Source organism: Rhipicephalus microplus, chromosome X (genome assembly GCF_043290135.1).
Source record: "Rhipicephalus microplus isolate Deutch F79 chromosome X, USDA_Rmic, whole genome shotgun sequence".
NCBI lineage: Eukaryota > Metazoa > Arthropoda > Arachnida > Ixodida > Ixodidae > Rhipicephalus > Rhipicephalus microplus.
In genome coordinates this window covers 389754706-389770219 of record NC_134710.1, presented here as the reverse complement: position 1 = coordinate 389770219, position 15514 = coordinate 389754706, and the positions used below count along the sequence as shown (strand labels likewise).

The 15514-nt window shown below is 41.6% G+C and overlaps 1 protein-coding gene across 1 annotated transcript in view; it reads right to left on the bottom strand.

Moving 5' to 3' along the window:
- LOC119160995 (A disintegrin and metalloproteinase with thrombospondin motifs like) overlaps positions 1–15514 on the bottom strand; it is a 77519-nt gene that overhangs the window by 48226 nt on the left and 13779 nt on the right. Inside the window, exons 2-7 of the mRNA XM_037413294.2 lie at positions 15259–15378; positions 14441–14616; positions 12505–12597; positions 9428–9551; positions 6564–6602; positions 4400–4530 (exon numbers count right to left, since the gene is read on the bottom strand). Of these exons, the coding sequence (XP_037269191.2) occupies positions 4400–4530; positions 6564–6602; positions 9428–9551; positions 12505–12597; positions 14441–14616; positions 15259–15304 (609 nt within the window). The 5' untranslated portion in view covers positions 15305–15378. The remainder of the gene's footprint in view (positions 1–4399; positions 4531–6563; positions 6603–9427; positions 9552–12504; positions 12598–14440; positions 14617–15258; positions 15379–15514) is intronic.

Sequence of the window (15514 nt, the reverse complement as noted above, 5' to 3'; positions counted from 1 at the left end):
ATGTGCATTCATTCATTCTTTCATTCATTCATTCATGCGCTTGTAAGCTGCTGTACAAGTACAAGGGTTAGTACATGTAGTAATTATCGTGTCATATTTCAAGCTATACGGAACAAAGAGTTTGCAATATAACCGTTATTTCATATTCACGCCAAACAACAATTAGAATAACAAAATATGAGTTTTCTTCCAAACACAAACTTAAGAGTGAGTGAGAAAGACAGAAAAAAAGATGTATTAGGCTTGAAAAGCTGCGAGTTTGGCCTAAGTCTATGTTTTGACCTGCTACTCAGGGTTGGTGAAGAGGTGGCTCTCAGCATTGGGGAGGGCGAAGCTTGAGGGACTCCCAATTTTCAAGCGAAATGTTTTAGAAGTGCACTGGGAAATTCAATCACTAAGTACTCGTGTATATTTTTTATACCAGCAGGCACCTCATAGGTGAAGCTTTCGACGAGCTCTTTTTCTGCTAGTATTTATTGTATTTCGCATATTTATTGGTTACACTAAAAAAGATTTTGATGCTAGTGTATTTGCGGGGGTATCTTTTCATTTGTTGACTTGATAGCTTTCGACTGAAATGATGAAGATGAATGCCGTTCGCACGAGGCATCGGAATGACTTGCTTGAGCAGCTTCGCTCTTAAAAGACGCAAGTTGTTCAAAAGGCTCCTCAAAATCCGCCTTGATAGGCCAACCTCATGCAGGAAGGCCCTCAAGAAAAGGGGTGTAAAGGCAAAACGCGCACGCTAATCAAATGTAAATCTTTACAGGAGCATACACTGCATTCAATCAAGACTTTCTGGCAGAAGTTTTGGATTTATTTGTAGTGTGCATGATCAGCTAAATGAAAATGGGTCCTCAATTTTTATTTTTACTAAAGATGTTACTCTTACTGCTGGGTATTTCCTAACTCTGAAAGCTTTCTATAAGCAGAGGACACATCCATACATGTTTCTGAGAAATGTAACCAATTACTGACTACATTACTAAACAAGAAACCTAATAAACTTTTACCCTGATGCTATTGTACCTCTTACCGAATCAGTCTTCAACAGGTCAAGGTCACGAAATAAATATAAATTACAGATTTTTCATACCTAAATACTACAAAAATATTTTATATGCTCATTTGTCCCGTCAATCAGGGTTGCCGTTGGTGGTTAGTTTGCACCAAATTAGCTACTCTTGGACCCTGTCCGCCATGGTTACTCTGGCTACTTTTAATCAAAGTAACTTTTAGCTAAAATATAAAGTACATGATTATACACTATGGCTACTTCTTTTTAGCTTGACTTTCAGCTCTTTCTCAAATCTACCAAACGGCAACGCTGACGTGAATGATCGTTCATTCTTAAGTGTTATTCTTGATTAGCCCTCAGCAGGACGTCATGTGAGGCCCATGTGAAGAGTGGTACACATCGGGAATACCAGCACTTTGTGAACGTCATGGCAAAACTCGCGTTTTGTTGTTCGCGGGAAGCGAGTTCTGGATGTTTGGGACGCTGACTAGTGCTAGCGAAAAATTGGAGGACGCATGAGCTTCCCCTTCAAGAGTGGTCGTGATAGCGTATTCGGGTCTCGTGTGCATGCGCATCCTGAACTGCTCACCTGCTATGGTTGTCGGTACATGCCTCAACCGTGCCGCAAGGAAAGGAACAACTGAGCACTCAACATTGTCTGTTTCAAAGTGTCACTGAATTCATGCTTAGTGCCGGCAAAATTATTTCTTTTTCGAATCTGCGAAGGATACGCGTCCGTACGGCAGGCAACACGTAACTTGCGCAGCTGTTCACTGTGTTGATAGTTGTGATGCTGTTGAGATATAAATATGTCTGAGCGTTTTGTAATGGGCGGCCCTTTAAACACCCACACGTTGCTCAATTCACATATTTTGTCTCCTGGCGTGATTTTACGCTTCTGCAGCCATTATGTTAGACTAACAAGGCTAAGAAGACAAACTACTCTCCCTTTCAGTGCACACTCACTGATTGGCTTCTTGCGTATCAGAGAAAGGAACGACAGAAACTGATACGCAAGAAGCCAATCAATGAGCTAGCACTGAGAGGGAAAGTACAGAAATTCAGTGTCTCGCTTCAAAACAGGTACCCGGCTCTTACTTAGGAAACCAACCGTAGCATAGATACAATGAATGATAATCTGACGAGTATCATTACGGAGTGTGCAGTAGAAGTTGGAGGCAGGGTAGTTAGACAGGACGCTGGCAAGCTTTCCCAGTAAACGAAGAATCTCATTAAGAAGCGTAAAGTCATGAAAGTCTCAAGTACAACAGACAAAATAGAACTGGCAGAGCTTCCGAAGTTGATTATTGGGCGTAAGGTATCTGATGTAAGAAGGTATAACATGGAGAGAATTGAACACGCTCTGAAAAACGGAGGAAGCGTCAAAGAGTGAAGAAGAAACTTGGGATAGGCAAAAGTCGGATGCATGCACTAAGGGAAAAAGAAGGCAAAATAACTACCAATATGGATAGGATAGTTAAAATAGCGGAAGAGTTTTACAGAGATCTGTACAGTAGCCGGGACAACCACGACTTTAATACTATAAGAACTAGCAGTAACCCAGATGACACCCCACCAGTAATGATAGAAGAAGTCAGAAAAGCTTTGGAGAACATGCAGAGAGGCAGAGCTGCCGGTGAGGATCAGGTAACACCAGATCTGCTGAAAGATGGAGGATAGATTGTGTTAGAAAAACTAGCCACCCTATTTACGAGGTGTCTCCTGACGGGAAGAGTACCAGGGTCTTGGGAGAACGCTAACATCATCTAATACATAAGAAAGGAGATGAAAAGGACTTGAAGAATTACAGGCTTATTAGCTTGCTCTCTGTAGTATACAAGCTATTTACAAAGGTAATTGCTAACAGAGTAAAGAAAACATTAGAATTCAATCAACCAAAGGAACAAGCAGGATTTCGAACAGGCAACTCAACAATCGACCACATTCATACTATTAATCAGGTAATAGAGAAATGCTGAGAATATAACCAGCCACTATACATGTCCTTCATATATTACGAGAAGGCGTTTGATTCTGTAGAAATATCAGCCGTCATGCAGACACTGCGGAATCAGGGCGTCGATGAAGTATATATAAACATACTGGAAGAAATCTACAGGGGATCAACTGCTACCATAGTGCTTCATAAAGAAAGCAACAGAATACAGATCAAGAAGGGTGTAAGGCAGGGGGGACATAATCTTCCCAATGCTATTTACCGCATGCTTACAGGAGGTTTTCAGAATCCTAGAATGGGAACAGTTAGGGATAAGAGTTATTGAAGAGTACTTTAGTAACCTGCGCTTCGCCGATGATATTGCATTGCTGAGTAACTCGCTAGACGAATTGCAACTCATGATTACGGAGTTAGACAAGGAGAACAGAAAGGTGGGTCTTAAAATAAATCTGCAGAAAACGAAAGTAATGTACAACAACATCAGAAAAGAGCAGCGCTTCGAGATAGGTAATAGTGCACTTCAAGTTGTAAAAGGCGATGTCTTCTTAGGGCAGCTAATAACCGCGGAGCCGAACCACGAGATTGAAGTAACTAGAAGAATAAGAATGGAGTGGAGAACATTTGGCAAGCACTCTCAAATTATGACAGGTAGATTGCCACTATCTCTCAAGAGAAAGGTATATAACAGCTGTATCTTGCCGGTACTTAGCTACGGAGCAAAAACCTGGAGACTTACAAAGAGGGTTCAGCATAAATTGAGGTCGACGCAGCGAGCAATGGAAAAAAAATGGTAGGTGTAACCTTAAGAGACAAGAAGAGAACAGAGTGGATTAGGGAACAAACGGGGGTTAAGGATATCATTGCTGAAATCAAGAAGAAGAAATAGACATGGGCCGGGCATGTAGCGCGTAGACAGGAATAACCGCTGGTCGTTAAGGGTAACTAACTGAATTCCCTGAGAAGTCAAGCGGGTTAGGGGGAGACAGAAGGTTAGGTGGGCAGATGAGATTAAGAAGTTTGCGGGTATAAATTGGCAGCAGCAAGCACAGGACCGGGTTAACTGGCGGAACATGGGAGAGGCTTTTGTCCTGCAGTGGACGTAGTCAGGCTGATGATGATGATGATGCCGAACACCAGCATGCACCAATGTCGGAAGGCTGCGGCGATTGCATTTTAATAGAACAAAATGCTAAGAACACCGGCGTACGGGCCCTGATAACGCGTTAAAGAGCCACAAAATATCGATATTGATGTCTATTAAGAGCATTAAACGAAATGTAAGATAGACCGTATTCATGCAAGTTCCCGTGACTAGGCACCACTTGTGCTGTCGAGTGTAAATATTTAGGCCTACATGACGAATCTATGCTTTCTGAAGAGTAAGTATCTTGCATAATACAAAAATGAAGAGAAAATAAACTCACCCCTGCAAGAAAAATTATCAGATAACGCAGTAGCTGTTCATTAGAGGCGCCTCCACCGTAGCTCGAGTCAACAGCCACGAACACTTCCGGATACACAATACTGCTTGCATCATACGTTGGCGCCCGGCCCTCTGTTAAGAAAATGCCCAGAATGTGTCATGCTAGGTTCTGATAAATATGAAATGTAAAAAAATATAAATAAATACAAATTGACATCAACAAAGGCTTTTGAAATACACTGTGTATCGTAAGAAGACGACGCTAGGAGCTCCTTACTGACTTTTTAATTGGCGAGGGGGAGAATGTAACACTAATAACTTTCGCCATTTGATTTGTTTACAAGTACCCATGGCGCTATAAGGTGTGCCTATCATTACAAGAGGGAGCTTTTATTCAGATGCCAGTAGGTACCAACACAAGCTTATTCTACAGCGCCAAATTAGCAGCAGCTCGGTTCCCTCCTAACAAAGGTAACATATTTATTTGTTTTTTATGATCGATCAAGTCATGCCTAAAGCAATGACGCGCATAAAATTTCTGCAAAATGGCAGGAAGCGAGAATAACTAGAGAGAAAAAGAAATTAGAATATTTTAAGCAGGTGTTTCACTTCTATAACAGCCAATGTCGGGAACAACAATTACTACACGCAATCACTTTAAGCCATTATCGTGTACTCACGAGTAATTTTTGTCCTCGTGGTCACGAAGACATCTACAAACGGTCGTGCACGGAAAAGAATATAACACTTTAGAAAAAGAAAACACTGCCATGGCGCAAGTTAACAGGGTAGCCTCTGTGTTCCCTCTTTCTAGCGTTACAGTCCTTTTTGCGTACTACCATTTGTAGATGACTTACCGACTTGCCCAGCAGTCCGTCCTTCATCAAGTGCTGGTGTATAGGAATGAGGCGTACATGATAAGAGTGACGACCCTCAAGACAACAATGACGACGACCCGATAGCTAGAAGGAATGACAATATTCCTGTGCCTTACAGAAAGGAACGTTTAAAGAAGTGATGATAGTACTGCTGTCGAAGACGTCGCGACGAGAAAGTCTGAAAAAATTGTGTATTGTGTTAGCGATGGGACTGACAGCTTTGAAAAGGCAAAAAAGGATGTCTGTAATCTCAATCTGAAGCACGTGGTTTGTGGGCAACACTAAATGAGTGACTTCTGGAGAGCGCCACAGTGACAAAGCAAATCAGTATAAGAATGAATAAAAACGGTAGGTCCCTGGCAGCCTAGCCCTGGACAGAACCTTTGGGCAAATCAGGCAAGCTTGTTCAACTCGACTCGAGGAATGGCAACTCTGAGAATATACGCAAGAAACCCAGGGCTCTAACATCAACGACGTAGGTGCATATTCATGCATGTTCAAACAACTCTCATAATAAAGTTCCACACGCAAAGAAGCACGTTGAGACGTCTGACAAGTTTCCTCAACGGAGAAGGTTTGTGTTCGGCCTCATTGATGCGTGTGCCATCAAGGTGCTCAGCCTGCACGACCAATTGACCTGCAGGCTCTCTGGAAATCTCGTATCACTCGACCCAGACCGTGTCGCATTTCTCACAATGGTATGTTTGCGCATTTATCTCGCATTTAGAGCTAAATAAAAAATCCTGCATTTTACAATGTGAAACACATCATTATTAGCAGCCAGAGCTCAAAAGAGAGACTTTTTTTTTTGCGAACATCCTCAGTGGTAGTGCACTGCTGCTGTCGCGACATCTTTTGTGAAAATTCTGGTCCTAGAGACGCGGAATCTTGAACCGGAGACTTCCAAACAGATCGCCGCGCCGACCCGGGATTTGAAGAGGCCGCATGGAGTAATGGGCTGTTCTAATGTCGATATAGTGCAAAGTTCCATAGAATTATTGAGTCTGATGAATTTATAACAGTGCGTCTCATTGACAAAATAGAGGATAATATATATATATATACATATATATATATATATATATATATATATATATATATATATATATATATATATATATATTCTTTTGCTTGAAAGGAACACTCTGCTTTAAAAAGTCATGATAGATGGCCAAGGTATGCCACATAGAATCGGCTCTTGTGCTTTGAACTTGTTTTCTGACTACGGGTTTCTCCCTATTACAGCACAATATAGTCTGCAACAGCTGTGCATAAGCTTCTACTTACCGACGAGAACGACTCCTGAGATATTGTTGACTTCATTACCTACAGAGGAAAAAACAGAAACACAGAACGTTGAGGAGCTATACAGGTGCTGGTAGACGCTTATGCTGTGGCGTGCGAAGCATAGCAGGAAGTAATGAAGTCACTTGCAGTCATGTTTCAGAACAATAACTGAGCTTTATACTCATTATAAAGAAAGTCGAATTAAGCTAAGTAATATGTCGGGAAAGACACACATCGGGATATCTACTACACATGGTGTCGTAGATATCCCCGAGTATTTGTAGCCTTCTGAATGAGAAAAATAAAACTTAACCCTGTGAAAACTCGACATGAGTGCGTAATAATAATAAGAAATTAACGCTTGCAAATAAAAGCTTGACGTAAAGCTAATATCTGCCATGGTGGCTGGCCCTTTAAACTGAGACGTGCGCGTAACAGGGTTAACCGTGTCTAAACTGGATGTGCCAACACTCAAAGTTTTCGAATAGCGAATTGAATAGCGTTTCAATGGATTCTGTACTCGTTACGAACAACGCATATCAAAAATAGCTACTATGTCTTGAATGTCTTTCGAACAATAAGCAGCGATTAAAAAGCTTTAAAAAATTAAATGTTGAAACAGAAGGATAACCTTTCCTGTTTCGCTGATTTTAATTACCGAGATGGACGCAGTCAGAGGTTGTACGGGTCTGTCGGTGCTGCCTTCATTACGGAGTGACGACGTTTTTTGTTGAAAACTGCAGCACTGCCGAAGTGACAAACCGATCAATTTACTGTCTTTATTATGACGGTAATGATAATGGTGACCCATGAGTAGTGTTTAACATTTATACATCCGCTTTGTTTAGAAAGTAGTGAATAAGTGTTGCTTTCAATGGAGCAATCACTGCAGTATTTCAACTTGCTACTACAAAACACTTGTGAGACTATAACTGGAACTCCATACGTGCTTGCCCTGATTCTCTCAAATGTGCTGCATATTTCTCGGTTAGAACCAATCGTAAAGTTAAAGAAAGCATGCTAATATTTGTTTCGAATAAAACTTTCTCGAACTCTTAAACTGCATAATTAAAAAAAACTACATTACCGTTGAAGGTTGCGTATAGAATGTTTGTCTTACCATTTGACTATTGTAATAGTATTTGCCTCGGTGTCATCGCTATTAAAGTCCGCATTTGATTCGGCTATAAAATTTGTTATTCACCCACTCCTAGTGCCTAAGTTCACCATAACGTTAATGCCACAATTTACAAATACGTGGCTAGCAGGTGCGCAATTGGTCGTTCATTTGAACTGCATCATGGTTTGGAATGCTTCTGTGGTTCGACCGAAGATAAAATCAGGCCAATTAGGAGAGGCCAGTTGTGTTATTGAACAGCCTCCTGGTGAACTTGAAGCGCTGCATGCGACATGTGATGGTCGGGCGTGTGGTACCAAACCTGTGCTTTGCTTGACTACCCCTCACTCATCCTCACTAAGTGGGTCATTTTTGAGAGCTTGAAACAATCCTGATGTCTAGATTGTTCTCTTAAGCGTTGATTATATGTCCGTTCTCTTCCAGTGACAACGCGTACAAATTCGATTTTTTTTACCGCTTAGACGAACAGCGCAAGTGTTTTAGGCAACTAGAATTCGCTCACTCTTTAGAGAAGGATCAGAACACAGTTTTATGCCATAGGTAATTTTGTCTGGAGTCATTCTTTCTGGATATGTCACCCACATAAAAGTAAGCCACTTTGAAATTTCACGTGACATTGGGCTCTATAAACTTGTAAGCAGTGTATTTTTTCGTGCATGCTTGGTAACTTCTCTGAAAAATCCTGCCACAGCTATACGTTTAACTGCTTCGAAGAACATCCTTGAACGATTTCAAAAGACGCGTTACTCAACTATATTACACATTTTCTTGCCCCAGAGCCTACGGCGTTGATTTTTGCCTGTTGAGGAAGAATCCAAACGGAGAGTCTATATAAGGAAATTTTGAGGCAATTCTATACGGTGATCTCGCACGGCCTGCCCGTACAACAATACGGTCTGGCAATCCCGTACATCCACAAAACTCACACAGTTTTCCTTTACAATGATAAAGTGAACAGCGGGCCGATGTCACGTGCTTGCGGCATGGGCGTCAGCAGTGTTTCGTCTGCGGGTGGTTCAATTCTGCGTTGCATTGCGAAGGAGCAAGGGGCAAGCTTCTCATGCAGCTTGAGACCTTTCACACCCCCTTGCTGACTCCGATGGATAGCATTGAACATTCTGCAAAATGTACGTTAACCAACAACTCTACATCGCTATGCCCCGCCGCGGTAGTCTAGTGGCTAAGGTACTCGGCTGCTGACCCGCAGGTCGCGGGTTCGAATCCCGGCTGTGGCGGCTGCATTTCCAATGGAGGCGGAAATGTTGTCGGCCCGCGTGCTCAGATTTCGGTGCACGTTAAAGAACCCCAGGTGGTCGAAATTTCCGGAGTCCTCCACTACGGCGTCTCTCATAATCATGATATCGTGGTTTTGGGACGTTCAACACCACATATCAATCAGTCTACATCACCATCATTCTCTAGCGAAAATTGGTGCGACGGCACCGCAAAATAAGGTCGCGGTAAACTTGTGGGGATTGAGTGGGTGAAATGTGGTCAAAGCCAACTGAATGTGTTCACCTACAGGTGTTCGACGTGAACCGTAGCATAGAGCAAAGGGCACGTTTGTATGCCCGTTGTATTCCCGTTAACGTAAAAGTAAGAGTTTTAGTTGAAGTAAAATTATCCATATGCATAACACTGACCTAAAGAGCTCCGGAAATCAAAGACCATAAAACGCTTAGAGTGATTATAACTGATGAAAAAAAAAAGTAGTATTAGCGTTTACTTGCGCTGTCTTTTACTATGGTCCTGGGAATCTTTTCAAGCGTATGTGCTCCTTCTATATGTAATTTTGTCCTAAAAATCTCCGGCATTGGATGTATTCGTTTTCTCTCGGAGATCATTCCAGTCTGAAAGCAGGATAAAGTGGACATGTCTTATAGCAGGATGAAGCCGATTTATGCACATATAAAAGTAACAGCTTGGGAAGACGAATAACAAAAAAGAACAAGAATGACAGCGTTAAATGACAAATTCGTTTTTTATTATAAAGGAACATCAGTACATGTAAAAAAAATACAGCACACAACAGCGCATGACCAAAGTATACAGGAATAGAGGGGCTCGTTTCTTTGTAGGTTTCAACCAAATAAAACGTACATGCAAGGCAAGCAAGGTATAGGAGATACTATATGCAGGATTTTCAACTGTAGGGCAATGGTTATGAACGCAACTGAAAAAAATTAAAGTAGAGGAATAACGTTTCCGGGAATCAAATACCCATAAATACATCGTGAACTTACTTACAACGCAAGACCAGAAAAAATACAGGACAGGGAAGGAGCAAAAGAAAAAGAAAAGACGGCGCTGGCTCACAACTGTTGTTTATTGGAAAAAAACGGGGTGAAAAGTGTATATATAGGTGCTGGCAGCCTACACCACAACATGCGCAGAATACGAGGTGCACCGAGGTAACGTTATCACACTCATGGCAAAAAACAAAATTGGCCTAAATAACTTAACCATTTTTCATGCAGTGTGCTGGATGGTTCACTAACGCACTTGCTCCCCCTAATCTTTATATGATATGCCTCAGTGATTTCTCTTGTTGGCTGGTTAGGATGCTTGAAGATGATGGTGGTTCTCTCAAATATCGGACAACCGCATGACCTGCAATGTTCCGGCAGATGAAGTCGCGCGATTCCTTGAAGAGATAACTCATGCTCTCTTAAACGAACATTCACACATCGTTTCGTTTGTCCCACGCACTCCCTACCACACGATAATGGAGTTAAATACACAGCTTTTTTACGCATGCGATGTACTTGTTCTTATGATTCACGCGCATCTCCCTTTGGCTTGTTTGTTCCTCAGCGCATGATCAACCATCGGGCAACTGCGACCTACCTTATGTTTGGCGGAAAAAAGAACATCGACACCGTACCTTGAGCCTACGTTTTTCAGTCCATGCACCAATTTGTGTACATAAGGAAAAACTGCTCTTTTTCTTTTTCTATCAGAATTTTCTTGAGCTCCTCTGTGTTTCACGAGCTTAACGCTCCGAACCATTGACTCACACACAGACGAAATCACATTGTCAGGATAACCAGCATCTACTAACCGTTTTACCTGGTTATGAAAAGCAGTATTCTGGTTATGAAAAGCAGCATCTACTGCTTGATAACCAGCAGTAGATGCTGGTTTACGACCACCTGGTGCTCGTAAAGAGCACCAGGTGGTCGAAATTTCCAGGACCCTCCACTACGGCGTCTCTCATAATGATATGGAGGTTTCGGGACGTTAAACATCTGCTATTACAACATTTAGTACGCACCAGCTTAACGTCAGCGTCACTGCTATGCATTGATACGACTGCCTTGTGAAGTGTAGCGATGTAAGGCAAATAAGGTATTGATGGAGCAGGTATCACTGCAGGAATACGTATTTACATAGTATATAGCCACAGAGCCTCACGAGTAATGATACAGGGGACATACAGACTGAATGCCCGACTGCAATATGTGCTGTAAAGTCTGTTTAGTTGAAACCGGCTATTAGTGTCTGTTTGCTCAGGTCATTTAGAGAAATTGGCAACAACATCATTAACAATTATTATTATTATTATTATTATTATTATTATTATTATTATTATTATTATTATTATTATTATTATTATTATTATTATTATTATTATTATTATTATTATTATTATTATTATTATTATTATTTATTCGCAATTTTGCGAGACCAACACCTTTTGGGAGTTCATTCTGTGAACCCGAAATGCTGGAGTGGTACCCTTTCAGCAGAAATGCGTGAAGCTGCTGCAGCTGTCACAAAAGTATAGTGGGCTGGTATAGATCCATATTATTTTGTTTTCACTTGAAGAAGTGGCGGTTGTGGGCTGTTCACGCGTATGTATGTATACGTCCTCAAAACACACCTCAAATTCAACTTGAGACTTTGCAAGTATTTTTCAGTGAGGTCAGAAAACACCACCAGTCAGTATAGTCGAGGCTCATCATATCTCGCGAGCCAACATTAAGGCGCTGCACACGGCCTGAAATTTGCAACTAATTCTCAAAGTCAGCTAGAAATCACTCAATTTTCTCTCTAAAAATGATGCCTTATACCCTAATAGCTGTACATTAAGCCTGTAGCCGTTCAATGAATCTAGCTTTGTGGGCTCAATCGTTATATACCATGGCTGCAGCAGGATGTGTGCGCGTGCTAATCACACCCAAAGTGAGTCGCTCATGAAAAAAAGAGCTAATGGTCACGACGTGTGCTGACGAAGATACAGATTTTTTTTTTGGCCTTTCGTCATCACTTTCCTACGTTACTTCCAGCGCATTCGCTGGTACACACTTTAGGAAAGAGAAAGCGTTCAAAGCGTGCGCAAATCCCCGTAACTCCGCTCGTCTTAGACAGATTCTAAAATTTTCGGTGTGCAGTCGATTCGTGAGGAAATGAGCTATTCTACGCCTTTATACGATAACAATTGATTGATTTCTGGGGTTTAACGTCCCAAAACCACCATATGATTATGAGAGACGCCGTAGTGGAGGGCTCCGGAAATTTTGACCACCTGGGGTTCTTTAACGTGCACCCAAATCTGAGTACACGGGCCTACAACATTTCCGCCTCCATTATACGATAACAAGCAAAATTGTTGAGGGTTCTCTAGGCATTGGAAACCCGAGCGATTTTTAAAACAAACTTTATTTTAAAAACAATCTTCCCACTAAATTTTGCTGAAGTAATCTGATGAAGGTCAAGTAATGGTGCAGGTGGGGATGTTCGCAATTTATAGGCTGGGTGTGAGGTAAACATGAAAATTTTATCAAATATTCAGGCACGCACCAGTTCAACGCCGCCATTGATCCTGTGCACCATTAGCGCAGCTCCATGTGCCGAATTGATGTAAAGTTCTTCGTCCAATGTAGACCCATTGATCTAAGGATGAAATGGTTAAGACGATATAAACTTTATCATACATTGACTTGCATTTGAGAAGTTATTTTGCTTTCAGTTCAAATAACATAAATATTTTTTCACACCAAAATTCGTAAAAATGGAATTACTTGTGTACCTTTCTTTAGGACAAAGGAATTTCTGGCTAGTATTCACCTGCGGTGACAAGCTGGCTTGTCTTCTTGAATGCTGCAGCTGCTTTCGTTAGCGCTTGTGCATGCATTTTTGTATCCTCACCTCCAATACAAAGAAGGTAGAGAAGCTCACTGTGAATGTGGAGGAGGGGGAGAAGGAGAGGTGACGAGCGGGTTTATTTAAAGGAAAAAGGTCATTGAGGTGGCTTGCAGAGCAGGTTCCTACATGGTTTTGGTATCAGGTAATGTCAACCATATCAAAAGAAAGCAGACGAAACCGATAACAGAAAATTGACGCAGGAACAGGAAGAATGCTAGACTATCAACTTACATTGATTCAATAAAAACTCGAACAAGAAACAGATATAACGATGTGCAGAAGCGGCAATCACATTGAAAGATCCCCAACAGTACATGCTATAGAGTCATTCTCGAGAAACCAGAGATCTTTAATCATTTAAAAACTCGGATTACAGTGCTGGCACTATATCAGTATATGAAGTGTATATATCGGAACAGCGTGAATTATTTCACGCTTTTTCCGTGTTTTAGCCCTTCCAGCCACCGAAATGTTGCAAAATACGCGGACGCGACCGCACACCTTGCGGCAAACCGGTAATCCCCCCCCCCCCCCCCTCATTGACAGTAGGGAATCGATTGGTGTGATTTCTCTTTTCTGCAAATGTATGGGGCAATCAGACAGGTGTGTAAATGACAGGAATAAATTAAATTGTGAAGCAAATCATAAGTGGTACAGAGAATTGAAGCCAGCTTCACGCCTGTGAAATCTGACTAAACAGTGGAGCTGGCAAGAGAGCGCCACCGCCGAAAAAAACACAGATAAAGTACTTTGTTGATATTTCGTCACCTAGTTTTTTTTTTCACATCTTTCTACTTTGCTTGTCTACCTTTTTCTACATTGTCCCCACCTCTTTTTTTTTTTTACTTTCATGCCTCACCTTGCTTTATTACCCCTTTCTATGATATAGTCTGTACATGTTAGATGGTTTGCCCTCTCAGCTCATCTTGTCTCTCCTTACCCAAACATCAAGCATCCACCTCCTAACTCCCCCTTTTCATCCCTTCGTTACACATCATATATAGTGCTATGACATGATTTACACACAGAAAAACATGATTTACACACAGAGTTGGGCTAGTTGACTTGTCTTCATAATGAAACCGCGCAGATACGAATCACAAAGGAAGACTAGACAACATGAGCGAAGGCTGGCGAATGGTTCTTTTGTTCGAGCAAAACAGAAAAGCAAAGGGAAGACAGAAGAGCGAAACATGCACGCGCAACTTATACACATGACAAAAGACTATATACGTAGCATCACTGTTTTTTTTTTCTCGAATACGTCAGATCCAAATCAAGTTATGCTATGGACGGTGCGCTAACACAGGCCTCACCATTTTTGCAGATCGCAAAGGCTTCAGTTATTTCTCCTATGCGAGGTTCAGCGTGTTTGAAAACGGTGGTCGTGCGCCGAAATTCTGGGGTGTATCCGCAGGCGGATAAATGGATGGATAAATGGGAGAACAGCGCAGGCGTATGTTGAGGCACCACCCCGTCATGTGATGAGGTTTATGTGATGCATACGGGACTCATCAGTTCCGCTGTCTTTTTAGCACTGCGCGTTAGAGCAAGCTACGCTAATTTTTTTCAGTAAAAAAATTCTACTTACGACTTCGTGACGAACTGATCTTTTCTTTACAGTGTCCACTCGAACTCTTGACAGTGTTGCAGAAGCTTTTTGCAGAACCAGGATTATTTGTTCCGTTATTTTCACGGTAAGAAATCCGGAATCACTTCGTTCCTCAATTATGCGCGGGTAAACTATTTCGCTATCTGCGATGTAAGCTGAAAATATATACACCTACAGCTGTTACTTGCTCAGCAATAGGTTGATAGAAAGCAGCAGTTAGTATACAACATGCAATTTTACATATTGTGGGCTCTAAGACGTCGGTTAAAAAAAAGGAGGCTGGTGTTATTCCTTATCAGTAATCTCGTGGAACGCCGAGGACTGGGAGCCATCCCATTTTTTATGAAAAGCTTCACATGACTAGTTCGTGTCATTTCTACGCGGGAAAGAAAGCGAAACCCATAATTAAAAAAAGACAAGGTAAATTTTTGTGGCAGTTTTGCTTGAATGAGGTTTCTTGGTGAAACGCACTGCACTCTCCAGATCTATGACCGCTTACTTCACTCACTTCGCAGAAGCGAAAACCCGGATCAGTAGTAACCAACTTGACACTTTCAAGAATATTAGTCAAAGGACCACAGCAAAGTGGGACATTTATGAAGGCGGCAATGTACACAGAAACCAAATGGCACCAGTTCAAAACTTCTACATGGTGCTGATTCAAATTTTTTTTTAAATCACCTGGGAATAAGTTTGCGAGCAGAACAATGCGCCTTCATTGGCATATTTTGAAAGGCCGACATTTTAGGTTGTATAACACAGGTGTTCTGAAATTATTGGATTGATTGTCTTCTTACCTGACATCGCTGAAGCTACCAGCAGAAACCGGAAAACTTCCATCATAAAGCTTTATTTTGTGTACGTCACTTTTTATATTAGTTCAAGCCTCTAACGAGCGTCCTGACACTGGTGCTTTTCTGCAAAACAAGAAAAAGTTATTGACAAGTTTTGACATGTATAAACAACTGCTACTTCGAGATTCATTGCGATGGATGTTTAGTTAGAGCCTTTACAACCACTCATATTAAGGTTGTCTAACCTCTGCTGTCTGTA